The sequence below is a fragment of the Amphiura filiformis genome, chromosome 19, assembly GCF_039555335.1.
Source record: "Amphiura filiformis chromosome 19, Afil_fr2py, whole genome shotgun sequence".
Lineage (NCBI taxonomy): Eukaryota > Metazoa > Echinodermata > Ophiuroidea > Amphilepidida > Amphiuridae > Amphiura > Amphiura filiformis.
Window position 1 is genome coordinate 52,475,202 of NC_092646.1, and position 27,973 is coordinate 52,503,174.

A 27,973-nucleotide genomic window follows, 5' to 3' on the forward strand; every position below is an offset into this window, starting at 1 on the left:
TGTGTGTACCCCTGCCTACAATGTACATACACAAATGTATGGTGGAAATTGTAACAGATTCTGCAGCAGTTGGAAAACTTTTGGGCATTTTGAATTCCATATAATTTGTCTCCTAGTAACTTCTGTGCAAAACCGACTACCTAATTAGATAGAAAATTTTCTGCTCGTAATGAAGGTGAATATAGCATTTTATGCGGTCACGCATAAAAAGTTACGCACAAAATAAATTTTTGTCATCAAATAAAACTATTTTCCCAAAGATGTACAATTATGCTATATTCAGTTTTACAATCTAGACCCTCAGAGCAAAATCCTGTGCAAAAATCAGACAATTTGTTTGTGTAGTTTAGGAAATACAGGCCTTTGAAGGTCATAATTGATACATAATAGCGCCCTCAACGGCGAAAATTACATATGTATTTACCTGAAAAGTCCTGGCAAAAGAGTTATTTTTGTGATTTCAGCCATTTTAAAAATGTTGTAAAGAAGCAAATATAGCAATTATATGACCCTGGATTTTTAATATTTGCATAAATGAACATTAAATAAACAAAAACAATACATCTCATGCCTTCTTTGGCTTTATTCCCACAATTATCGCTTCATGAATATATGCAAATTTATGACAAAATCAGGATTTTCCTAAAAATGGGGTAAAAATGGCCAATTTTGTGAATCTTTAAGGTTACGCTAAATTTCTATGGTTCTCGTCCTAATTTGGGCTGTACGTAGCCACCTAAACCAATTTTTTTCTCCAGAAAATAAACATCGTGAGACCTAAAAATCATAGGTCATCTCGAGCTAACATTCTAAGCATTATTATTAATTATGATTTATTAATCTAGCTCATACACAAATGTACTTTGTCAGTGTTTCAATTCTTTTGTTCACGCCACGTGAGCATGAAGATTTTTGTGACAGAGGCCATAATATAGTGATGCATGCCCCGATTTTGCTTTTAATTTGGCTACAGATAATAAACAGTTCAATAAAATAATGGCACTATTCAGCCTGTATAAAGCTTTTGTTGATTTTATTTTATAAGCTTAAGCATTGACAAAATTTGCATGGAATCTGGTACCACTTGTGGTCATTTTTTGTAACAATAATATTGTTTTTGTGTATGATATTATCGCCAGAATTCTTAGCTACATTATTTCTATGATACCTTACCATAACATATGTGGTATGCTAGTGTTACTAGGATTCACCAAAAATGAAATATCTGGGCGTTTAGGCACACTCCGCTGTCATTTTGTGACGGTTTTCAATTAGGGAGTTACGGCCACTCCATAAAATACACGCCGAAAAAATCGCTCTTTCATCAACATCTTTCATTCTGTTGATGTCAAAATGGACATGACGATTAATGAATAGCGTTACATGCTAATCAGTAACTTACTTCTTACCAATTTGGTCCAAAGATGTCAAAATTTCAAATTATTTATCCTCCGGACACTTGATTTGAATTCAGCATTTCAGCGTGTTGATTTCTGAAGAGGTCACAAGGTCACTCACGTTGTGTGCCCTGTGACAACTCGTATCTAGTACCAACTCGGCCTTATTTCAATTTGACCCGCTATCGGGCGCTATGTCAAACAACTGTGTCCAATTTTCTTTGCCATTTTCTTCCTCTCCCGCACTCTCCTTCAGTCCCTCTTGCTTTCCCTCTCTATATATGAATACCTGAGTGGAAGAAGGGCCCAACTCCAATTTTTTACAAAAATGAGTTAGACCCAGCATATTATTGCCAGCAGACTGTTCTTCTTTGTGTGTGAAAGATGCGCCAGAATTCACTCTCTAAAAGTCTTCCACGTACATTTAATCATGGTTTTCATGGAAGAAAGGCCCAAATCCATGGAGTTGGGCCCTTCTTCCACAAATATTGGGTTAAAGAGGAATTTTGTTTATCCATGAAATCTGCTTTTCTCTACAATAAACTTTCTTGCTAACATATTACATGCTTCTACTTATGCAATTAATGGATAATTATCAAATTTCTGTAGCTATTTATAACACATCTGCTTACGGAACTGGCACTTGCAGTATATTAGTGGAAGCAGGGCCCAACTCCAGCTCGTATTAAGACCTGTACCGTTGCCATGGAAACATCATATATAATTTCAAATGTATGTAATATTGTATGTTGATGTATTAAAGGTCCCCTGAAGATGAAAACATTCTGTCTATAAAACTTTTCCAAATATTAAGTTTTTTCTTTTTATCTCAAAAACAGTTTTGATGGAGTTGGGCCCTTCTTCCACTCAGGTATTCATATTTCTCTCTCTCTCTCTCTTTCTCTCAGAAAATATATAATTAATCCATAGGGCCTACAATATGAAATCTAATAGGGCTAAATAGTATACGTAAATAAAAAATAAATAGGCCTAAAACCAATCTTTAAAAAAATATTAAGGGGCTGGCATTTTCTTCGGGGAGGGGGGGGTCCCAAATATACGGGGGGTCGAATTTTTGGAAAGAAAATAGGGGGTCATAAAATTTTAATGACCAAATGTAGAGAATCCGAGTCACAAGATGATTACAGATAGTGTGTTTATTTTATTTAAAAGGACCGATTTCAATGCAATTTTAGCCTGTTAAGGGGTAAGGTGTATCGGTGATGGCGGGAAGGGGGCGCAATTTTATTGGCGCTGACTTTTTGTAAATTTGGGACCCCTTCCAAAGAAAACTTCACAGCCCCTAAATACATGAAAGTAATGCATGAGAAAAAAACACATGAAAACTAGGCCTAATAGGCCTATACCTAATGGGTTGTGAAATAGGCCTAATATGGAGAAAAATTTTAATGGCCTTTGCACATTGCAAAAAATCCCCGCATGGCAAAAAAAAACCATGCAATTTTTAGTAGGCCGAGAGGGCAGTGGCGGATTCAGGAATAGCGCGACCATCGGGAGGGTGTCTGAGGGGGGATGTGAGCCTCGAAAACAGGGGGGGGGGGTACCAGTGCAGGGCCTCAAATTGCAAAACCTGTGTCTTGATGACCTACTATCAAAATGATTTTGCTGGAACAAATTCGCACGAATGGAGCAAAAAGTTTTAATGATATTGAAAATGGACCTAAATACTCGGCGCTTATATAGGCCTACTGGCTTGTCAATCCCAGTCCAACAATTAAGGGGTGAGACCCTCAACTTTTGGATTGTTACAAAATTCAGAGATGCACAGACAGACCCAAAAAATCCTAAACTTGCAAATCGTAGCGAGCGTGGTAGTGGAGCTGTCGCCAGCACGGCCGGGGGTTCGGGGCCCGCTCAAGGGCCCTGGTTGGGGTAAGCCAGATGGTTTCTGCACATTTCGCACCACAGGAAAGGACATTTCAGAGGCTATTAAAAAGAACATTTCAAGGCTCCTGGCTTGTTCTACACTTTTAATAACAAGTGCTTACTTCTTCCAGAAAACATGCTTTAAAGTTACGAGTTTCCTATACTTTTATGCACAAGAGACACTCTTAAAAAATGTTTTTGGTTTTATTACATGACCAATATGGCTGATGTTGAAGCAGAAAAATAAGGCAATAATTAAACATTTTTTGTGCTTGGTATCCACTGCTTCCCCCACCCCACCACACCTACCGGCACCCCATCCTGGGCTTTCACGTTCAGTAAACATTTTAGCAGATTTAGCACCCCAAAAGAGACAATTTTTGACATAAAAACCGGAGTGTTTTAGACTTTTTTGAAAAGTTTTTTGACCTAATATAATATTAAATATGGCCTACATGACTGAAATTGATAGTATAGGCCTATAATGCTAATATAAAAACAATGATTGTCCCCCCCCTCCAATCGGGATGTGGGAGGGGCCCACATGGGGTACTTATGCATGAAGAATACATGGTATGATATATAAGAGTAATTTGTAAAATCGGTATGTTAAACATACAGCGTGTCGCTACAAATTGGGATTTGAATAGTAGGCCTATATCCCAAGGGAAATACATACACACACTCACTCACCCCCACCCACCCTACCCCACCCCGACGGCCACACAAAGCGAAACAGCTAAAAGGTCCACATCAAACCTTTGACCCAAGTTTGCTTCCATTTAGACTTAAACATGACTTGATCTTAGAGTATACATGGTATACATAGGCCTATCTGGCATCAGTCCATGCAGCAGCATCTCAAACGTCATCGTTCATTAATACACATTGCATACTTCTTACTATGGTAATATTCATTGAGGAAAAAGAGATGAGTTTTTGAGCATAAAACCGACAGCAATCAGTGGCATGCTGGTCCGATAATGGACTAAAATTCATCAATTTTGGCATGAAAATGTGTTCTCAATAATATAAAACTTTGATTTGGTTACGATGCAAAAAAAATGAGTACCATTATCTAGCCGAGTCATCCAGTCAGGGTTCTAAGGAATTTTCATTAAAATTCGAGATTTTCTCAGATCGGAAATTTGATATATATAATGCTAATATAAAAACAATAATTCATCATTATTTGACCCCTCCTCCTCTTCGGGTATGTGGGAGGAGGCCCACAGGGGGGGGTAATAATGTACATGCAGAATGATAAGAGTAATTTGTTGGGAAAATGACACCAAAATTGCTCCCCATCGCCAAAAATCGCTGCCCCCCCCCCTCTCGCCCGCCAAAAATCGTTGCCCCCCCATTGCACATGCCAAATTTTGGGATGTCAATTTACCAACTTTAAATGGTCTTTATACATGTTTGCGGAAAGAGCGTGAAGGAAAATTTGCATTAAGCTTTTCCGCACGGTTTTCCTAAGCATTTTTAGAGTGTTTTATGTGCCAAAATTCACTTGCCCCTCCTCTCGGCCTGCCAAAAATTGCTTCCCATCCCCTTTCGGCTCGCCAAAAACCAATCACAGGCCTCAAAAAATATTGACCGGGCCGGTCGGGTTTTTTCTGGCTGCATTACAATAGGGCAGTGTCTTTTAGGCCGAATTCGTCTTGGGTCGAGCTTGCAACTGATGATCAGTATAATTGCATGAGGCTGACATCTTTATAGTATGTTTTATAGAGATAATTGTGTTGCGCATGACAGGTGACAAGCTATTGCCTGTCAATCAAATTTGTTACCAAGCATCGGTAAACAAATTTAACAATAGGAGCTGACTGAAGGTGACAAAATAAGCTAAAATGGTCATTTTTACACTTTTTTTAATTTTTTTTATTTCACATGATTGGTATGCATGTTTTCTTACGTGTAAGATGATAATATGTTTTTTGAGTTGACAAAGCCATAACAGATTTTGTTTAACCTTAAAAGGCTGTATCTTCGCAACGGATTGAGTATTGTGTACTTACTCCATTGCACATAATTATATAAAATGGAAACCATTATATTTTTCTGACATTTGTGCTTCATTGCTTTTTCGTAAGGCAAGTGGAATGGCATGAGCCACATTTTTCCAGTTTTATCCATTTAGGTAAACTGTGCAATATAATTTATAAATGAAAGACAATAATCGCAGTATATTTCCATGGATCTTGTGGTTCCTTAAATAAGGCTAATAATATCAAACAAACGTTTTATTCATTTCCCCTTCCTAAGTCGAATGCACATGGGATTAAAATAATACCCCTTAAGACTTGTGATCTCCTTCATACATGTAGGACCTGTACCATTCCTCTTGTGTGTCAGCTTTATTTGTCTCAATATTTGAGTGCAAACACCGCTAGGTATTGATCCACTCCGACCCGCATTAACTGCTGATAACAAACAGTCTTGCTGCTCAGTAGCTGAAATGAAATGGAAAATTTTGTATTTTGCAGTTAATTCCGGTGATAATGACCTTGTATTATCTTGCAGCTCAGGTGGTAGTGATGCTATTTTTAGCATTTTTATTTCATTTGTTTCAAAGCGTTATGTATAAATATTAACCATGATCAGTGCAATCAGGCACTGGTTGGAATATGGTGTTTTGTACTTCCTTCTATGGTTGGACAGATGACATTTTTTGTTTGATGGCTAATGCAAATGCAAATGAGATCTGCAATAGAGACATAGAAATTTGGTGCTCATTTGCTGTGTACTTTGTGGATGATATTTAACCGTGAAATTAAAGGTCATCTTTTGATTTTTAAATTTAAGAACTTTGATAAAAACTAGCAAAAATGGTGCATTTTGAGACATTCACTTCAAAAATTGAAAATTTTATGTGCGCTGCACATCCCCATACTTTGTCATGGTGGGTGCTATTTAGATTGAATACAGGGGTAAAATAAACAGGCTCTAAACTTGCCCATCAGTTACCATGAAAGCACCCAGTTAGCCTCTTCTATAATGACTTGAGCTACTCTGACAGAAAGTCTCAATACTTTGTATAGCATGTACGCATTAGAGTACATAGTAACCAGTGTTCGAATTTAGGAAAAATAAATGGTTGTCCCACGGACAACCAGATTACAATTTCTGGTTGTCCGTCTAAGTTTTTGGTTGTCCGTAAGCCTACAAATGTGACTTTTGGCTAGATTTATGGTTGTCCGGCGCACAACCAAATCAGTATTTTTGGTTGTCCGGCGACTTTTTAGTTGTCCCGGCAAGCGGACAACCAAAATTTCTAACGCTGATAGTAACACTAACAGTGTGTTTTAACTCAAGATTGGTGGTTGCAAGTAGGTCCTGGTTCACATAAAAATCCACCTCACCTGACTGGGCTGTACTTTTCACAATTTAAGTAGACCCCAGTTCAAACCCTGATATTTTTACCATTTATTGAATATATCATCATATTATTAGCATTGAAAGTATCAGGTGGGCCTTTTATTAAGGCTCAGGAGAGTTACTAAAAGTAACTCTCCTGAGGAAGTACTCCTGGTACATGGTACACTTCATCAGGGACTGTCTTTTGGAATTTGCAGGAGAGCATTAAATAGCTCTTCTTGAGCCTTCAAGGAGAGCTGTTTATAGAGCATTTACAATAGAATGTAAAGAGAGAATGATCAACTAAGGAGGGCTAAAAATCATTCTCCTATATATCAGATTTTGTGAGAGCAGTATAGAGTGATTGCTCTCTCGCTCCTCAAAAGGCAGTCCAAGTCAGATCCCCCCCCCTCCCTGACTAAGCCAACAAACTGTGGGATCAGGTGTGTAAAAATCACAGATTCTCAACTGATTAAGGTGGTATTGGATGCATTTTCTAGAAATAAGGAAATGCTTTGAGCATGTTTTAAACAGATTAATTGAGTAGGGTAAAGTACACTGATCAATATGCCTTTTGTTTGAAGCAAATCGGACATATGGTTTCTATACTACATCAAATTATATTTTCTTTGTATCTTATTGTTTTTATCAATAATCAATATAGTTAATGAGCTAAAAAGACTGTAAAGGCTCATTAATATGTAATTTTTGCCAATATTTTGCTAAAAATCAATGCATAAATGTTCATGGTACTTTTATTTTGCATACTTTTGCCCTGAAACTTGGTCAAAGTGTTTCTAATATGTTCTAATGTATTATATAGTGAAGCCGCCCCCTCATTTGCATATTTGCATAATTAATGAGCTAATTTGCATAAATGCTAATTAATTATGCAAATTAGGGCGGCTAGCTCATTAATTATGCATAAATTATCTGGAAGTCATTAGGAACACTTTGACCAAGTTTGAAACCAATATTCTGTTAAATAAAAATGTTATGAACATTTATGCATTGGATTTTAGCAAAATATTGGCAAAATTACATATTAATGAGCACTTTCAAGTCATATTAGCTCATTAACTGTATTGATTATTGATAAAACAATACAATACAAAGACATTTAAAATGTATGTATTATGAAAACCGTATGTCCGATTAGCTTCAAACAAAAGGCATATGGATCAGTGTTCTCTGCCCTACTCAATTAATATGTTTAAACCATAAATAGAGCACTTCCAAAATGGGTCCAGAACCACCTTAAATTTCATTAAACATCCCAGTATTTTGTTGTCAACAGATTCCCTCTACCAGAGATAAATTCAGTCAGCAGTGGAACCAGCGATTCCATTAAGTGATTGAATGGTCATTTGGTCGATCAAGAGGGGCCAAATTGCTGCCATAGTGGCTGGACAAGGTCATGATCAATTTATGCAGAAAGCTGCTACTTGGAACTCTATCATGTTCATCTGTTATATTAGGTTTTAAAGGTCTTGGCCACAGCAGCTGAAAGGAGTATCCCATCATGCATTGTATTATATCTGCATGCCCCATAGCAAATGTATACAAAATATAAACAAGAGCCGCTTAGATATTGAGAGCTATTGATAGATTCACAATACTCTATGGGTGATATTTTTTCAATCAAAAGTCTAAGCTTCCCTGATTTTAGAGAGTAATTGAAAGTTGAAGTGTGGGATTTTGTGTACATTTTCTATGGTGCAATCAGTTCTATAGTGGTACCGCAAAGCATACTGGGATACTCCCTTCAGCTGCTGTGGGTCTTGGCTATTGTATTGTATGGGAGAATATGGAAAGTGTGCAACAACTGGTTAAAATTCATCCTGGATCTGATGAAATATCTGGAAAAAACACAAATTTGATTCACATGTTCCGCTCATGGTCATGGTCTAATTCTTACGTAATCTATTTTGCATCATTGCAAATATGCTGGTTTAAGTGGAATTACACGTAGCGATAAGAATTTTTGTACATGTGACTGTCACCAGAACATGTACACTTGTACACACAATATAGGATAGTATGTTTTGCAATTTAAAGCATGTTTATTATTCAAAATTGAAATTTTTGTTTATTTTTGTTTGATTTTGCATATTTACTAGTACAAAAAGTATGACAGCATCTTGTCTTTATCTGTGGATGTGTTCTTTAGACTGATTATGACGAGTTTCTTTTATAGTCAACTTATATCAAAACAAGATTTACCTTGTGGTTTGATCTAAAACTATTGTCTTTAATTTTGTGGATACCTAATTAACAAATGACAGTATTTTTTAACATACATTTTTTAGAATCAGTATTATAGCTAGACTGATTTTAATACTATTTACTTTCTAAAGTAAGTAAAAGTAACCATGGTAATAGATTATGTTTGGTGCTTCATAATATGTCCAAATATGGTACCATTGGTGGGACTTTGTCCCAAGCAAATCAATCATGTGTAGACAAGTAGCAATGGATATATGCAATTCATGAGCATGGCAGTGTGATGTGGTAATACCTACATGCGTGACATGAGGCATTGTATTCACTTCATTACCTGATGTGATACAAAATGGTAGCAGGTTAATGTTCAGTGTGCTAACCAAGAAGACTTCAACATAATAAAAGTTTTGAGATATTTTCTCAAAATATCAAGAGCTATCTTAAGAACCACTGAACCAATACCAGGTTTGTTTGTACTCATTTTAATGCATTTTTCGTGCTGATTCTAAATATGGTCATGACAAGTTACAATTCTGAAATATTTGAATTAACAATAATTTGAAACCTCTCGTCAGCAATCTGGACTGGAGTGAGTTAAGATATAAGTAAAAATGCAATTCATGAACATGACATACAGTGTGGTAATACCTACATGGGTGACATGAAGCATTATATGCACTCCATTACCTGATGTGATACAAAATGATCCTATTTGTTAAGCTATTTAGACCAGAATTAAACATTATGTACATTCCAGTGATTCATTTCTGGTCAACAGCATTGGTGTGGAAAATCTATAATTAGTAGTATTTTGCATTTTTTTAGCCTGAATGGTAACAATTTTTTCATTGATTTCCGGATGAAGCTGGTGAATGGACTGGTTAATAATTAAAAATCAAATGAGATTATTTTATTTTTTAATTTAATTGAATGGAATAGAAGGATTGTTTTCACATTGGAAATAGCATTTTAAGCCAAAATTAATTTCAATTGTTTAAATTCCAAAATTAAAATAAGGATTCCTTTGATTTATACTTGTTGTAATGCTGTCTACTGTACATGTAGATAGTAGACAATATTTTTGCTTAGCAACTTGGTAAATAAAACAAAGGGTTAAATTTTTTAAGTGGTTTTAAAGATGAATTAGTAAACAAATTAACCAGTTAAACCACAATCCTTTCTTTTATAATTGTTATCTGCTATCTACATTGACAAAAAATCTGCTATCTAATAAAGTCTAAAATGATATGAAAAAAAGAAAAGAAAAATTATCTGCTATCTACAGTAAACAGCACTATCAATGTCAATCTTAGAATTTAAACAAACGAATTGAATAAATAATTATTGTTTTTTAATTAAGTTAATCCTCTTTAAAACCAGTTAAACCACTTTGTTTTTTAGCGAAACTATCATCTGCTATCTACAGTAGACAGCACCAGAACAAGATCAGTCAAATGATATATTATTTTAATTTGAAATTTAAACCAGTTAGACCACTTAGTTTCAATTATAGCGGAAACTGTCATCTGCTATCTGCAGAAGACAGCTCTAGAGCAGTGTCAGTCAAATGAGTTATAATTTCAATTTTAGAAACTAATGAAAATGAATTATAATTAGTGGAAAAATATGTACGTACACTGTATGTGTTACTCTTCTTAAAACCAGTTAGACCACTTGGTTTCAAATAAACCAAACTGTCATGCTATCTCCGTTAGACAGCAGTAGTATATCATTTTTATATTGATGTCAATCAAATGATTATTTTAATTGGGAATTTAAAACAACAAAATGAATTGTGAATTTTGAAAAATTAATAAACCAGTGAAAGCATAACCTTTTGTTGTTACCAAGTAAAGAAAAAGGTTGTTTGCTATCTACAGTAGACAGCACTACATGTAGAACAGAAGTATCTATCAAAGGAGTTATAAATTTGGAATTCAAATAATTGAAATGAATTATGAATTCATATTAGAAAAAAATATTACTGAACTCCTTGTAACTTTGTTTTTACCAAGGTACCAAACAAAAATGGTGGTTTGCTATCTACTGTAGACAGCACTCTCTAGATTAGAAGTACAAGGAGCTATAATTTTGGAATTTAATCAATGAAGTATGAATTCATTATATTGGAAAAATACACAGAACTCCTCATAACCCTTTACACCATAGCTCTAACATTGTTTTTACGGAGTAACTAAACACTGAATGAGTCTGCTATCTACAGTAGACAGCACTAGAAAAAAAATGAATTGTTATTTAAATTTGAATTTGAACCAACAATAAATTGAATTATGATGAATTATTTAGAAAAATATGTTGCTTCTCTTAACCAGTTAAACTAGGACCTTTTGTTTTTACAAAGTTAATAATCAAAAAAGGTAATCCGCTCTCTACAAAGGACAGCACTGAAACAAAAATATTGTTAATCAAATTAATTTTATAATCATAATTTTTCACCAGATTGAATGGGAGGTCACGCAGCATGAAAGGGAGGAAAGAAGAGCTGCCAAACAGGGCAGGGTCGTTTAATTTCGAATTAAAACAAACAAAATGAAGTCCTAATTATTTGAAAAATGCTTGGAACTCCTCATAACCAAAACCCATAAACCTAACATTGTTTTTACTGAGTAATTAAAAAAAGGTTGTCTGCTATCTACCATAGATGTATTCAATTTGGAATTCAAACAACTGGAATGAATTATTGGAAAAAAAACCCTCTTTTTAACCTTTTATTAAATTAAATCTTTTTTTCAAAGTCAAAACCAAGGTTGTCTGCCATCTACTGTAGACAGCGCCAGATGAGGCATTGTCGTAACCTTGGCAATGGTGAGAATACGACATCACATTTGGCTGAATTAGCTTGTTTCGATCACTTTATGCAAGCGTAAATAAAGTAGTGATCTGTATTGGAAGTGAAGAAGGTTACTCATAACCTTGGGCCTATTGAAGCAACTAATCATTTACCCTTCACTGCTGAAGTACTTGGGAAGAGAAAGTGAGGAAAGAAAGTGATGTTATTTTTCATCTTCAGAATTTATTTTGATAATAGTTTTGTCAGCTTGGTGAATGGGAAAGTTGATAATTTTGTAAGTGTTTTAAAGTTCATGATATGATTTTGCATTTTATAAAAAGTGTAAATGTCATGTTTATTCTGCATAAAAATGACACATTTACATGCTTAATTAGTTTTTAAATTAGTTTTAGTTTCAACCTTTGAACAATTAAAACAAACAGACATCATATTAATATATATCTAGATGTGTTTATTTTGATTTTGAGCTATTTTAAATGTATTTCATAGTTAATTTATATGCTATTGAATTGGTTGCAAAGCGACAAAAAGAAAACCACTCTTCTACAGGTGGACAGACTTGCTAAGTAGGGTAGTCCATTTATTTCTGGAAGAGGTTAAATGACCCTAAAAATTACAAAAAGTTTTTCGAACAATCTTAACATTGTTACAAATTAACTTCTATTCTTCTACCAAATTCAATCCACTTTGGACAAAAATGGCGAAATCATTTAAAAAAAGGCGCATGTAATAGAAAATGTATAAATAAAAAATGTAGATTTATATAGCGCTTTATGCCGTAAACAGCTTCAAAGCGCTTTACATTTATTCCGCCATCATTAGAATATGTCGGAACCACGTTTGCAGCCTACAAGTGGCGCAGGGTCCATAAGTACAACAACTGTGACTACCCCTAACAGCTTCCCATTGCACCTGGGTGGGGTGAGGCAAGCGAGGCAAAGCGCCTTGCCCAAGGGCGTAACACGGTGGTGGGACGGGGAATCGAACCCAGGCACGTCGAGCAAGCTCTCAGATTATGAGTCCAAGGCCGTAACCACTGAGCCACCGTGCCCTTTCCGTATAGAGGAAAGAATATTGTGAATTTGAAATCAACTTGGTTCGTTCATTACACAGGACAAGTTTTGAATGCCTCTTCTCAAAAATATCCATCAAAGATGCCTATAGTATGGGCATGATGTAGGCATCATACACTATGGACCACAATGGTCTCATCCCAATAGCATAGTTCAATAATTTCAATTAAACAATCATAGTGCAAAATTTAACCTCAAGTTGCAGAGTATGAGTTTTTGTACCCAAATTTTCAAAGGTCATTCAATAAATGAACAAATGTATTGGGGTTAAAGAATGGTGCCCCTGGTAGATGAGCATGTTGTGGATCCAAGTGATAGATGCTCTATTGTATGTGCATGATGTTCCCAATCTGTCATACTAAGTTGTTGACATGCTGTAAAAGTGGATATTTTCAAGCTACATTTATTTTCACGCTTTTCGCTACTACGCAGCTATCGTGAAAATAACAAAACACAAATATATTCCATTTCTATAGGCCTATGTAAAATACGTCAATGTATTATGGAAACTCAAAATTATGAATTTTTATAATACAAGCGTTCAAAATGGGCGAAAAGCGAAAAATGACACGCACGAAAAATGACTACTTTTACAGTAAATAATTCATACCTATGCAGGTTGTCATAACAGTGATGTTCAAAAAAAGGAGAGGAAAGAAAACGAGATGACGGGTGAAGAAAACAGTCTCTGTTATACTTCACATTTTCCACTCAAAAGGTTAAAAACCTGGCGCCAGCCTGGTGCATATGGTAAAAAGTGACTGAAGCTTCATCGCAATCAATTACAAAGCATACGTGCCTAGATTGTATCAACCACAGATGAGACAATCAAATCTGTTTGGTGCTATCATACCTGCAAATTCCTTTCCTTCCTCATCGAATATGTTGTCATCATTGTCTGTCTCCGTGTTTTGTTTTCATGTGCAGTTTATACATCATATTGATTGAAATGTGTCCTTTTACGGAGCAGAGACGATTTTGAAATCGAGTGCTTTTAGAATGTGTAGAATCACTAGGATCCAGAGCATGCTCATCTATCAGGGGCACAGTTCTTTAACCCCAATACATTTGTACATTCTTTGAAAATTAGGGTACTAAAACTCATACTCTGCAACTTCAGGTCAAATTTTGCACTGTGATTGTTTAATTGAGGTTATTGAACTATGCCATTGGGATGAGGCCATTGTCCATAGTGAATGGGATGACTAGCAAAGATGTTTGTACCAGAGTTATTATTTATTCAGTAATTTAACAATTAGATACTGATTCTAAAATATGAGTAATGAGCTGCAATGGGCTATTCCATTTAAAATCCACACTACCCCTGTGGAAGATTTTGGAAATACCTTCCACAGGGGGAGTATGAATTTCAAATGGAATGAACATATTAGCAACTCCATTTGAAACATATCATCCCTCATCGGAAGATGCAGGTTGAATCTTTCTCGGAGGGTGTATGAAATTCAAATGGAGCTGCTAATGTGTTTATTCCATTTGAAATTCACACTCCCCCTGTGGAAGATATTTCCGAAATCTTCCACAGGGGTAGTGTAGATTTGAAATGGAATAGCCCAATCATGTTTGAAAGGCATACATGTTCATTAACAGAGTTATTACTGTGTAGCGAGAAATTTTCGCCATGTTCTTATTTTTTGGTTAATTTCAGTCTGCCAATTTAAAAGCCTGCAAAAATATCTTTTACCCTTCGACATTAACTGTTTGTAATTGCAAATTTAAGAAAACGTAAAACTGCTCCAACAGTTCAAATCACACAAAAATTAATCAGCGAAAAAATATGAGGCTTTACAGAATAACTTTGCCGTTAACATACAATAGATATGAAGAGGTGCATTTGTTATTCAAGTCTAATAACAAATTGAATAGCGTCAGATGCAGATATAGGCATCTGTGGTATGATGCAACGGAAATTTTCCATACATACAATGTATGAAGTATCAGAAGCTGTCTTTAGAAGTACCGGTAATTAGAATTAACAGATTGATACATGTACAAAGTCAAATATAAACTGCAAAATGCTATGGTGTAACGACCTAGATGTTTTCAGCAAGGTTATGTTGTGTTTGCTTATATTGACATCTGATGATACGGTATTTACAGTGCGATGTCATTCAGGTTGCCTCAAAATGGGTTTGTAATAAAGTCACTACATGTAGATGGAACATTGGTAAAAACGATGCATTCTGTCTCGGATATTAGTCTAGTGCACAATGTTATAATTAAACATAAGATGGCGTCAACACAGTGTAACAATGTTTACACCAATTTACATGTAAATTAGTATAGCATCGTCAATACCAATACTGCATAGAATATGACTAGTTTGAGCAAGACCTTGATATTTTGTATTCATGTCACTTTAGGTGAAGGTGCAATTAGGCCGCCACTTGCCTTTTCAGAACCAGACAAACCCCTATACAGTGTACAAATTAAGAAAAAAATCAGGTTATCCGGCGGATGATCAGGTCATGAAATCTGGTCATCCGCCAGAGTTTTTGGTAATCCGTGATATCCGCCAAAATTGGGATTTAATAAAATATCCTACTAATAAAGTAATAAGTACTCAAAATAAAAGAAAAGACACAAATCAATACAAAATCCAGTGTCATAAGATTCTAAAATCTAAGTTTTTGGCTGATAATGTCAAAGCCTCATCATCATCACAGGCGCCGCTATTGCGCCCACAAAGCCACAGTACTACTGGACTGAAAGAAGGCCACACAGCGCACACTCGACTCGAGCCCTAACTAATTATGTGGGGATGTGGTGGTTTGAAACTTCAAAGCTTTGAGGAGTACAAAGACTAGACAGAACTGGAAAGCAATTTGATTTTTCATAAGCTTAATAAAATATCGGGACTAAATCATTTTTATACTGCATGAAGGTGAAAAAAGTGTGGGTGTCCGACGGATAACCTGCAATGAATTTCTGGTTGTCCGTCGGGCTGCATATCTGGGTGTCAGGACTACCGGATTACCACTTAATTTGTACACTGAATCATAGAATGTACACGTTCAGCAGAGCTATGTAACCGCTTCACCCTGCAGTATAGGCATTTGGCACAATTCTGCTAGAAAGACATTTTATACTTAGCAAAATATTTATCATTTGGCTATTTCGAAGATAGTAAATAACTTGGTCATTTAGTTCTCTATGGTGGATAGCAAAATGTTTGTTTTTTAGCTATCTACTGACGATATCAAATACCATAAAACCTCGTCTACAAGCATATAGTGCGTTTTTGATGAAAGCTAAATTAAAACGAGACAGCCGTAAGTATGCCAATACAATAGATTGGTCTTACCATAGTACTTGTTTGTATATATGCTTGTATCGGTAATTAATTTGCTGAAACTCCATAATATTATAGTTTTGTCCGACGGATGGCATCTAGATTAATTTAGCTTTCATCAAAAGCACTCTATATGCTTGTAGACAAGGTTTTACAGTAACTTTTCATTTAGCTATCTAGTGAAGATAGCAAATAATTTGTCATTTAGCCATCAATTACGAATGTTTCAAATTAATTTTGTCATTTAGCCATATATTTATTATATCAACTTAAATCAACTTAAAAATACTTTATTGTATATTATGTTTGCATGAAGAACATCATTTTAGTATCAAGATGTTGGACCTGTGCATGAAGTTAACTGGTCATATAGCCATCTTTTGAAGTTGATGTGTCATTTAGCCATCTCGAGAAGTTAACTTATCATTTAGACATTGTCATGAAGTTATAACCTGGAGTTATATTTTATCAGTTTTCTCCCTTTTGTTTGCAGGAAATATAGGCAAAATTTGCTTCATTGTAATTTCCTCAAGGTGACAAAATTAATTTTTAAACGATTGAAAAATATTTTACATCAGAATATGCTATTCAATGTAACAAATTTCTATAGGAATTTTTGCACAATGTGTGAAATGCTGGTTTCATACTTTCTGCCACATGCCGCTGAGCAGCGCGACGCATCATCATGCCTAGTGTTCGAAATATGCTTCAAAAAGTTACAGGCCAGCCGGGCTTGACCTTAAAAAGTTACCGGCCAGCAGGGCCGGCAACTAGATGCCAGTCAGAAAAGTTACCGGCCAGGCCAAAAAGTTACAGGCCAATGGCCGGCTGATCATGCCGCTTGCACTTTTCTGCTGTGCAGCAGTGGCATGACTCTGAAAGCCAATGTTGCCGCTCAGCTACGCTCTAAATCCTGCACGGCCCCAAGGAAGAACAACCTAGGGTTAAAGTTGGCCCTCCGTGGCCAAATAAAGTTGAATCTGAATCTTTTCTCATGCGTGAAGAGCGGCACCGCCCGAGTTGACTGGAATTCAACTCTTAGCGTTCTTCCGCTTTGCCCAAAGGGGTGTGGAGTGATAGATATATTAGCTTACCGCTGGTCGCCGCTCGATTTCTGGAGCGACTGCGTGGTGAAGCAAAATCGTCAGAATGCGGCAAGTGGCAGGAAAGTATGAAACCAGCATTCGAAAAAAATCCATTAGTGCATTCGCTATTAAATACAAAATCCTTTTCATATGAAGCAGTGCTTATGCTTTGTTGAATATTGTGAATTTCACATTCGGGAAAGATTTATATTTAATGGCAACATTCAACAGATCACTTAAGAATCTCTTTCCATTGTGATTAGGTGTTAAAATCTAGTTATAAAACCTATTTGGAATGTAAAATTCAGTTAAGTAGATGATCCTGTGTCATATACTGGGGTACCCAAAAAGGTGGTTTTGTTACATTTTGATGTGCAGCTTGGATTTCAAAACACTGTCTCTTGAGTATTCCTTCATTTAGAAGATTCAATTAGGTCTTAAATTGAGGCTAATTTATTCTGTATTACTCATGTTTTTAACCTGTTTAAAAATAATTATTAATTATTTTCTTATGACGTTTGGCATGAAATGTGCCAAGGGTGGTTGAGGATTAGGGGGAGGAGGATTAGGTGGAGGGATTCATATCGTAAATTTGATCTAAAACCCCCATTAAAAATTTAAATCTAGTAAAAAAATGTCTAAATGAACTCCCAGACATCTAAACCATGTAAATAAATACATGGTCATTTAAAAGACTACTAGTAATACTTGCTCAGAATGATTGTAAATGTGGAAAAAAGAGGTGGGGTTTAAATCCCACCTACTTTGTGATTGTTTTTGCCCGCACTCTCTCATTTTTAACCGATTTCCATAAAAAGGGTGTCAAAATGCTCAGAGGATGAACCACTTCAGATGAGACATGTAGGTATAATGTTTGAAACATTTCATTTTTTTACTATGTAACACAAAGGTACCCCAGGTTGTGACACAGGACCAGATAACTACAAGTACAGTCTAACAGTTTCTCCCCTCACTTCTTACATGGACTTCATTTAGAAAAGGCAAACATCAGTGAACGTAGTCGTGGTTTACATGTAGTGTCATCAGCTTGGTACCAGCTTTTTTGTGTACTACCATCAAAACTGTACAAAGATTTGGTGGAGACAGGATACTGGATTATCTGCCCTTGTTTTAATGGTGCTTTCTTGCACATTCTTAAATTTTTTGCGCATTCTTAAATTACGACACTACACAGTATGACATTCTCATCATAAGAGGTGATAAAATAAATAAATAAATTTTGGATAAATAAAGCGCCTTTCTCCAGATCTTAGAGGACTCAAAGCGCTGTAATTTCGCTGCAATGGTGAATCATCACAATCAGATCTCATCAACTAGGCTAGTTGCTGCCGAACGGCGCACACCTATCCGCATTTAGATTGTAACATCCACCAATTATCTGTGCAGCTCCCCAAATTCCATTGGTTGAAGGAAGTTTTTGATAACCAAACAACTAATCACCGATTTTTGTGATACAGGAGGAAACCGGCGATCCCAGAGAAAACCTGCGAGAGCGGAATCGGGATAAACCAAGTGCACATGAGTCCTTGGGCCGCGCCGGGGCTTGAACCCGGGACCTCAGTGGTGCAAAGCGAGGGAACTACAGCTGTGCTAAATCGCCCTCCCATGTGTGCTGTTTGTTTCCTTGATTGGGTATAATATTTGTGTACTACAGTAGCTTGTAATAGAATTTGTATCAGTCACCAGCATCAGCATGGCCTTTAACATTATGTTGATAAACGGATAAAGCAGTTGCCTACTGCTGGACCATCTATATACGAGACTAGACTAATTCCAATCAGCCGTCTACACTTTGCATGTACTGTGTATGCTTTGTAGTGACGACTGATTATCTTACCTAGTCATTATCATGACGGACTTCTGAAAACTATTCAATGCGACTTTGGTTGTGCGCCGTAGTGCGACTGACTAGCGGCGGCCGTGTACCACATCGCTGTACCGCGCCGCTGTGACAAAATCGCTCTGAACTTCTAAAAACAACAAACTCGGTCAAAAGGTCAATTTGGACACAACTGCGCATGCTCTATGCCACAGGCATCCTGTTGCAAAATCCGTCACTTTTTTCCACGTAGTTTTCTCAGTCGTCAATCCAGACGGTTGACGATTGAGGGCAGCAGTCTAATGCGAGACATACAACGAGTTTATACTGAACAACTTGTATCACTGAGCTTTTTATTCTCCCGTATTTTAGACATCACCGTCAACTGGGTCTTTGCTACTGCTCTGATTTTTACATGATTGTAATGTACTTTAGTAAAGTAAGATATCCTGCAAAAATCAACACTTCAGGTGCATTAGTATTGTCATAATCCGAGATTTTGAATAAAACACAGGAGCCGTTGTTTTATTATTATGATGGAAATATTAGTGGCATACATGGCGTGGAGACGGTTATACACACTCATGAAGTGATCGTACCATAGTACAACCAACGGAGTGACACGCATTGGCGCTGGTAGTCAATTCCTTGTATCATCCCGCGTCACCTGTCAACCCTATGTTTAGTAGTTGCCATGGATACGGAATAGAACATGCATATAAATTTGTCAATATGGCAGAAAAGACTCTTCTGAACCTGTTGATATATGATTTGTCAATTTAAAACATCTGTCCTATGAAACCGTTAAATAGAGCATTTTTGGCTGCATGGCCTCTATACTGTATTTACCAGTAGATTCATAAAAATTACTTGAAGTACAATACGCAACTCAACTGCAAAGATATAAACAAATCATACGGTCACATGTGAACATGATCGGTTGTTTATAGACCACTTGGACTATCAACAAAAGCGAGGGATTAGTCTATTGATATGCTTGAACGAACCGCTACACTGTTCAATGGCTTTCTTGTACTATATGAAATGTGGTGGGCGATCTAAAATGCATGTGTCCTGAGCAAACTACGATGCATATATACGCACATTGCAGGGCAAAGAACAATGGAAATTGCCATAATTTGCACGCTTACTGCTGGTCAATGACGTCACATGTCAAGTGGTCTATTGTACTGATTCATATAATGAACGCTTTTAACTAAAGTCCTCTAAGCTGCGATGCATCAAAGGTCAACCAAGATGGAAAAGAAAAACAGTTTCGTTATTAAAACCCTTGTCACTGTTCTCTTGTGTTCATTCATTTTCCAAATTCCAACATTACCCTGCAGTGCAGATTTACACATATTTCCTCTTTGGAATGTAACTCAAAACAGCTCTGGACCATGCCTTCTCACAGTGGACAGCATTGTTGGGCAGAACGTGACAACATTAACCGGCGATCTAAGAACAACTTGCAGTGTGCATGTGGAAACATCAGTCGGAATAGGAACTATGATTCAAATACCTCACGCACTGGATCCTGATACATTCATGTACACTGAAAAACAAGGAGAACTGCTGAAATGCCAAAGTAGATATGTAGTTATTACAGCAGACGAACCCTGCTTCATTGTATTTTTCACACGAAGCTCCAGTTATTGCTGCAAGGTAACGCTAGTATCCTTCTCCGTTACATAGCGATAAACCAGTCTCTGCCTTTTTGTAATGAAGAGGAAATTGATAAAGAAGGAATGAAAGAGGGTTATGGGATTCCTCTGTTACCTGATGATGCAAAACACTGTCATGTGAAAGAATTCAATCACACTATTTCTTGTTTCCTATTTTCAAACCATATTTGTTCTTTCAATTTACCATCTAACTGTAATGCTACTCTTGGTAACAGATACGAGAATTCAAATGTCAGGATTACAATGTTCAGTCAAGCCATAAGTCCCTGATAATATATCCAGATAATATCAATGTGTTAGACCTTTCAGGACAAACCATAGTAGAAATATCAGAAAATACCTTTACCTATCTGAAAAACTTAACGCAACTTGATGTTAGTTATAATAGATTATCCAAACTACATGCTCAAGCATTTACATGTTTAAAAACTCTCAGTAAATTGTACTTAAGTGGTAATCAATTGGAAATACTAGAAGCTCAAATTTTTGAGGATTTAGTTGGTTTAGCTGAACTATTTCTTGATAATAATATTTTATCAGTTTTGCCAACTAGGTTGTTCACAAATTTGAGACAACTTCAGACGTTGTTGCTTTCTGCAAATCAGATACACACACTGGATGAACACAATTTTGATTATTTACATGATCTCAATCGACTAGAACTTCATGGCAATAAGCTAACCATTTTGCCGAGAGGGTTGTTCAAAGGGTTGATGAGCCTTAAGAAGTTGTACCTGTATGGAAATCAGATAAGTTCACTAGATGGGGATTTGTTTAGTGAGACCATTAAACTAGTTTATTTGCATCTACATGACAACACCTTGACCACTTTGCCAAGAGGTTTGTTTACAGGGTTGACAAGCCTTAAAAATTTATACCTGTATGGAAATCATATAAATTCACTAGATGGGGATTTATTTAACGAGACCAAGAAGCTGGTTCGGCTCTATCTATATAACAACATCCTGACCACTTTGCCAAGAGGTTTGTTCAAAGGGTTGACAAGCCTTAAATATTTATACCTCTATGGAAATCGTATAAATTCACTAGATGGGGATTTGTTTAATGAGACCAGTAAGCTAGTTAATCTGTTTCTACATGACAACATCCTTACCACTTTGCCAAGTGGTCTGTTCAAAGGGTTGACGAGCCTTAAAAAGTTATACCTCAATGGAAGTCGTATAAATTCACTAGATGGGGATTTGTTTAATGAGACCAGTAAGCTAGTTAATCTGTTTCTACATGACAACATCCAGATAACTTTGCCAAGAGGTTTGTTCAAAGGGTTGACAAGCCTTGAAAAGTTATACCTCTATGGAAACCGTATAAATTCACTAGATGGGGATTTATTTAATGAGACCAGTAAGCTGGTTTGGCTATATCTACAAAACAACATCCTGACCACTTTACCAAGAGGTTTGTTCAAAGGGTTGACTAGCCTGGAAAGATTATACCTCTATGGAAATTGGATAAATTCACTAGATGGGGGTTTGTTTAGTGAGAACAAGAAGCTGGTTCGGCTATATCTATATAACAACACCCTGACCACTTTACCAAGAGGGCTCTTCAAAGAGTTGACGAACCTTGAAAAGTTGTCCCTCTCTGAAAATCATCTACAACATCTACCAAAGCAATTGTTTCATGGTCTGCATAATCTGATCTATATATTCCTCCAAGAAAATAACCTGACATCTTTAGACAATAGGTTATTGTATGATTTACCCCAGTTACAGGTGTTATTGTTACACAAGAACACGTTTGTAAACTTGAGTTCCGATTTATTTTGGAAACTGGAAACTTTGACACTTCTTCAATTGGGCTACAACCATTTAACTGATTTGAATCCCAGAATATTTGCAGGATTAAGAAACCTACAAATCCTGTTTCTATATTTCAATCAGCTTCGTGCATTAGATGTGCACCTGTTTCAAGACACTACAAATCTCCATTTTCTGGAATTATCTGGCAACCAGTTTACAGATATTCCTAATATCAACAGCTTAACTGAACTTGCTTTCCTTGGATTGCGAGAAAACAGATTGACCCTAATAGACCCGTATTCATTTATTGGGCTCCCAAAAGAGGTAGAAATTGTTGTGAACCAAACAGAAATTTGTGAGTGTTATGTACCAAGTGATATGAACTGTAATGCTATTGATGTGCGATCCCCGTATTTGACATGCGATAGGTTATTGTCAGATAGAGTGTTGATGGTAATGATGTGGCTTATTGGTTTGAATGCTTTAGGTGGAAATTTGTATGTTTTAAGTCGAAAGAAATCAAAAGATGAAAAGAACAAAGTTCAAACATTCTTGCTTAACAATCTGGCAATGTCAGATTTACTCATGGGCATCTATATGCTAATTATTGCATCTGCTGATATTTACTTTGGTGAATATTTTCCGATGCAAGCTGAAACCTGGAGATCTGGTATTACCTGCAGAATAACTGGAGCAATTTCAATAATATCAAGTGAAGCTTCTGTTTTCTTTGTGACATTGATAAGCATTGACAGATTCATGAACATCCGATTTCCTTTCTCCCAACACAAGTTAAGAAAGAAATCAGCGGCTGCAACAGTTATATTACTTTGGTTGATTTCCTTTGCATTGGGAGTTGTTCCATCCATTTTTGCAGGGAAAAATGATAAATTCTATGATAACTCTCATGTGTGCATTGGCCTCCCTTGCTCAAATTGAAAAATTCTCAAAGAATGTAACAGTAAAATAATTAATCCGAAAATGCCAATTTATACCGTTATAGAAAGTTCATAGTTAACTCTCAATCGCTAGGCCACGTACCTGGCTTGTATTACGCTGTAGCAGTGTTCCTTGGTCTTAATGGAATCGGCTACTTCGTTATACTGCTGTGCTATGTGGAGATTGTGCGATATGTTTTTGAGTCATCAAAACGTGCTGGTTTAAACAAGGATATGAAAGAACAAATCAGAATGACAGTCAAAGTAGCTGCCATTGTTCTTACAGACTTCTTATGTTGGTCACCGATTGTTCTACTGGGTATTTTGGTGCAAGTTGGTGTACTGACTCTCCCTCCTTCAGTTTTCGCATGGTCTGTAACAGTTATCTTACCCATAAATTCTGCACTCAATCCATACCTGTACACTATCGCGGGCGTCATCAGCAATCGCCGTAAACAAGCGCAAAAAAAGAAACAAGGCAACTTACATAACTTAAATCCTAATCCTGTGGGTACCAGCAGTACATTGGAGGGGCAAGCGAGTGCTACAAGGGCATTGTAGAGATTTGCTGCTGTGCAGTGATGACAAATCGAACATACAATCCCCAATTGTTTCTCTTATCTATAGAGAATACAAGTTCAGTTACAAGGTCTGAAGCTCAGACTTTGAGAAATGGCAATTTGCAGCATTTGTTTATTATTGAATGTGATTATGTCTGACAAAATGAACGTGGTGCATTTTGTTTTAATCACAATTATTTTTTACACATTTTTGTCTCGCCTGATAAGGCAAGAGAATACATGTATATAATCACTTTCACGTATGTCAGGCTGTATGTCAGGCTGCGTATGTGTTTGCTGGCAAACGAGGACACACACAAGATTTTTCACTCTAAACTGCGGACTTGCATCCATCCGAGGATCGTCCTTGGTCTCAAACTGCTGCAAAAGACCTCAAATGCATGCTAATGTATTTGAGCGAGACTCGCTCAAAACCGCGGACCATACGTTTAAAAACTACAGTCCGCAGTGATAGCTAAAATTCGCTCGGTATCATACAAAAAATCTGCCATTTTAGTCCATGGTTAGGCGATGAAAACACCACACACACGTCCGCAGTTAGAGAGCAATATACAGTGTCTGTGGTTGCCGGCAAACACACGGGTGTAGGGGTGCGCTTGTTTTCACCTACAAACGTGGACTTTGAGTCCACACTTATGTAGTGAAAAACCAGAAACTGCGAAACGTGGATGTCCACGGTTGTAGGACAGCAGCAGAGGGTGCTATACAGCATAACTTTGCATATGGGGTAGGGTCCTCTATGGTAGGTGTAATACCAGGACCACGGTTAGCGGTGAAATATCAAAGAAGTCCACGCTTTGATTATGATATGTCTGTGTGTGTGGGTCCACGGTTTCACTGTTAACAACCACACACACAAAAAGGTCCACGGTTGGGGGGGGGGGTGAGTATGTGTGTGTGTATGTAACAAATTTGGTTCAAGTTTTGATTAGATGTGAACAGTTGGAATCCTATTGCAAGCAAACTCCATGCACAGCCATAAGTGACATAAATATTTAAAGTTTTTAGTTACCACATCCTTTTTACCATAAATCAAAGCAGTTGAAATAATGATAAAAAATTACATCTAATATTTAGGCATTATTTAATGACCTCCCCCATCCCCACCCATTTATATTGGTTCTTTCTTTGCATGTTCTTCTCCTCTTTCTTTTTTCTTTTATTTGTAAAGTTTGTGTAAATGTATGTTGTAACTTAGGGTAGTGTAAGGGGGGTGCTCACTTCAGGCCTTTGGGCCTTTTGAGCATCTCTAGTCCTCATTCAAATGTTGTGTCTTTTATATATATTGTGTATGTTGATTTGAATGAAATAAAATGATGATGTATGATGTATGTATGTAGATAACATTGGTGCAAGATAAGCTGCCTTTTGCAACATAAGCAAGGGCCATTTAATTTCACCAATAATTTTGTAATTTTGTGGCAGTAATTAATAGATGAAGGTACTGGCTGCCACTGGCCCTAATTTAAAATATAATATAATATACAGCCCTACTTCTGGATGACTATGGACCATAATGGCCTCACCTCAATGGCATAGTTCAATAACCTCAATTAAACACTCATAGTGCAAAATTTGACCTCAAGCTGCAGAGTATGAGTTTTTGTACCCAAATTTTCTGAGGTCATTCAATTAATGTACAAATGTATTGGGTTAAAGAACTGTGTAGATGAGCGTGTTGTGGATCCTAGTGCCATGAATGTGCACAATCAGGAAGCTTATACTGAGCTTTTACTAAAAAATCTACAACTGTGAAATCACCACCTTGTGAAAATGTATGAGTGAGTGCTAAACATTGCAACAGCGAAAATATCTGTCCGCGAAGATGTTGGCTTGTACAGTATGAACAGTAGAAAATGAAAGTATGATAGTGAATATCAGTGCAAGATTAACTACCTTTTGCACTAAGCGTCGTATATTAGGATCATCAAGAGGAACCAATTTGGAGCGGTTGATGAAACGATTCGTGCACTGGGTTTGTTTATCCCCGAGTCGGGATATAGCTATGGATTTGTCGTCACACTGTCTTAGCTGCTAGAGGGCGCAGTGTAAATTGTAACACAGTGTGAAAAGTACACGTACGTCAGCTGAATGTAGACAGGGGAAAAAATGACGTTGTAGTTAATGGTAGACTAGAAAGAGGACAGGGGAATACTTAGAGTTAACGTAATGTATAATGGTGAAGTAATTAGGGGTGGCTATTAGATGTGGCATGTACAATGTTGTACACAGTGCTAACTGGTGAGTTTTAAGAATTGCTTATTCAGTCATTGACTTGAATGTATCATTTAGATTGATTTGAATTGAAAATTATTAAATTACAATGTAATAAGCAGGTGTGCTTAAATATTTAGAGTCAAACCTCCCTTATCTCTAAGCATTGGCCGGATAAGTGAATTACATGTAATTCTGCATTGAATGTCTGAAGTGCTAACATTGAGACAGCAAATGGGGTAATATTATAACACTGAAAGATGAGTTAATGTATGCCACATAGTTATATCCTTCTAAATGCTTCTGTGCACGAAATCAAGTTCTCAAAACATGAAAAACTTGTTTTTCTATGAAGATCACATGTCTGGATACCAGAGAGATCTATATAAAAGAGGTCCGGATAAGAGAGGTTAGACTGTACTAGGAAATCCCTATATAAAGTCTTCACAAAAAGTAACGCAGCTAGCGCTTACACATTTGCAATTTTTGAATTTAAGGATTAATAATAATAATGCTGTGTTAATATTGAACGAAATTGGGTGAATCGGGTATCAAAATACGTACATACATAAACCACCATTCTTTTGATGTTGAAATATTGTGAATACGATTAATAGTTTTGAAGCTATAGGCAAATTTGTAGCGACTGTGTTACTTTTTATGTTATGTCTTTATATTTTGGGGAAGTAATATTGTCTCTAGGTATATTGAAAGTGATTTGAATCGATTCTCTGATTCTCACCGTATTTGCAGGGCTCCTGAATGATAATTGTAGTGGTATTGTTGAAGCTGACCAGTGACAGATTTCTAGCAGTTACAGAATAAAGATTATTTTGGTTCAATGCACATCTTTTTTAACAACAAGACATATTATTGTTTGTTTGTTGTTTTTATTTGGCTGCGGTAACAATTTTTCGGCTTTTTATGAAAAATTATCGTCTTTGATTACTATTCCTGAGCAGCTGTGAGCTGGCCATTGTTATTATATTCACTGAAGCAATTCACATGAATTTAGCCTACCAATCACAGATGTGACATGTATATAAAAATAGCAGACAATGTTTTTTTTTATTTAATTGTAAATTTTTCAAAAATATTTCTTTTCCAAAAGCAAATTTTAATTGTTTGCTGATTTCATCAATTTTTTGTCAAAAGGAGGGCATTCATTAAAGGTCATGCAATTGCACAAATTATCAGTCAGAAAACAGAAATGATTTTCTTTGCAAACTTATTTATGTACCGTGTGTTCCATTGGTGTTATTTGTAAAGCGTTATTGCACATTGGGGTTAATCATTTTGAAACCCGCACTCCCCCTGTAAATGGCTTTACCTGCATCTTACACAACTGGAGTGAGTATTTCAAACGGGAGTTACCCAATTGTCTAAATTCTATTTGAAACCCACACTCCTTGGCCTATTCCACTTGAAATCCACCCTCCCCCTGTGGAAGATTCAGCTAAAGCCTTCCACAGAGGGAGTATCAGTATGGGTTTCAAATAGAATACAATTGGGGAACTTCTATTTGAAATCCTCACTCCAGCTGTGTGCAATACAGGTAAAGCCTAGTCCTTCAAGAATGACTCTCAGCTTGAGAAGATTAAAACTATACTAGTATTGAGCATGTTCGGCCTTCCGCCTCGCTACTCGGCATTCGGCCTCGTTGTTCGGAATTTTGAATGGATAACCTAATGAGGGACACACATGCCTGAAAAAATAGGTAATTTGGCAATCTCCTTGCCAGGAAGTTTGGTCATTTGGAGGGAAATTTTGTTTTTCTGGATAAAGAAATGGAGGTGCACTTGATAAAG

The 27,973-nt window shown here is 36.5% G+C and overlaps 1 protein-coding gene across 5 annotated transcripts in view; it reads left to right on the forward strand.

Moving 5' to 3' along the window:
* Window positions 1-27,973, forward strand: part of LOC140141464 (uncharacterized) — a 106,312-nt gene that overhangs the window by 24,343 nt on the left and 53,996 nt on the right. The window contains exon 1 of one of the 5 annotated variants that reach the window (XM_072163332.1): window positions 26,069-26,192. The exons of the other annotated variants lie outside the window; for them this stretch is intronic. Within the exon in view, the coding sequence (XP_072019433.1) occupies window positions 26,171-26,192 (22 nt within the window). The 5' untranslated portion in view covers window positions 26,069-26,170. Of the gene's footprint in view, window positions 1-26,068; window positions 26,193-27,973 lie in introns of those variants that run through there. 5 annotated transcript variants of the gene reach the window in all.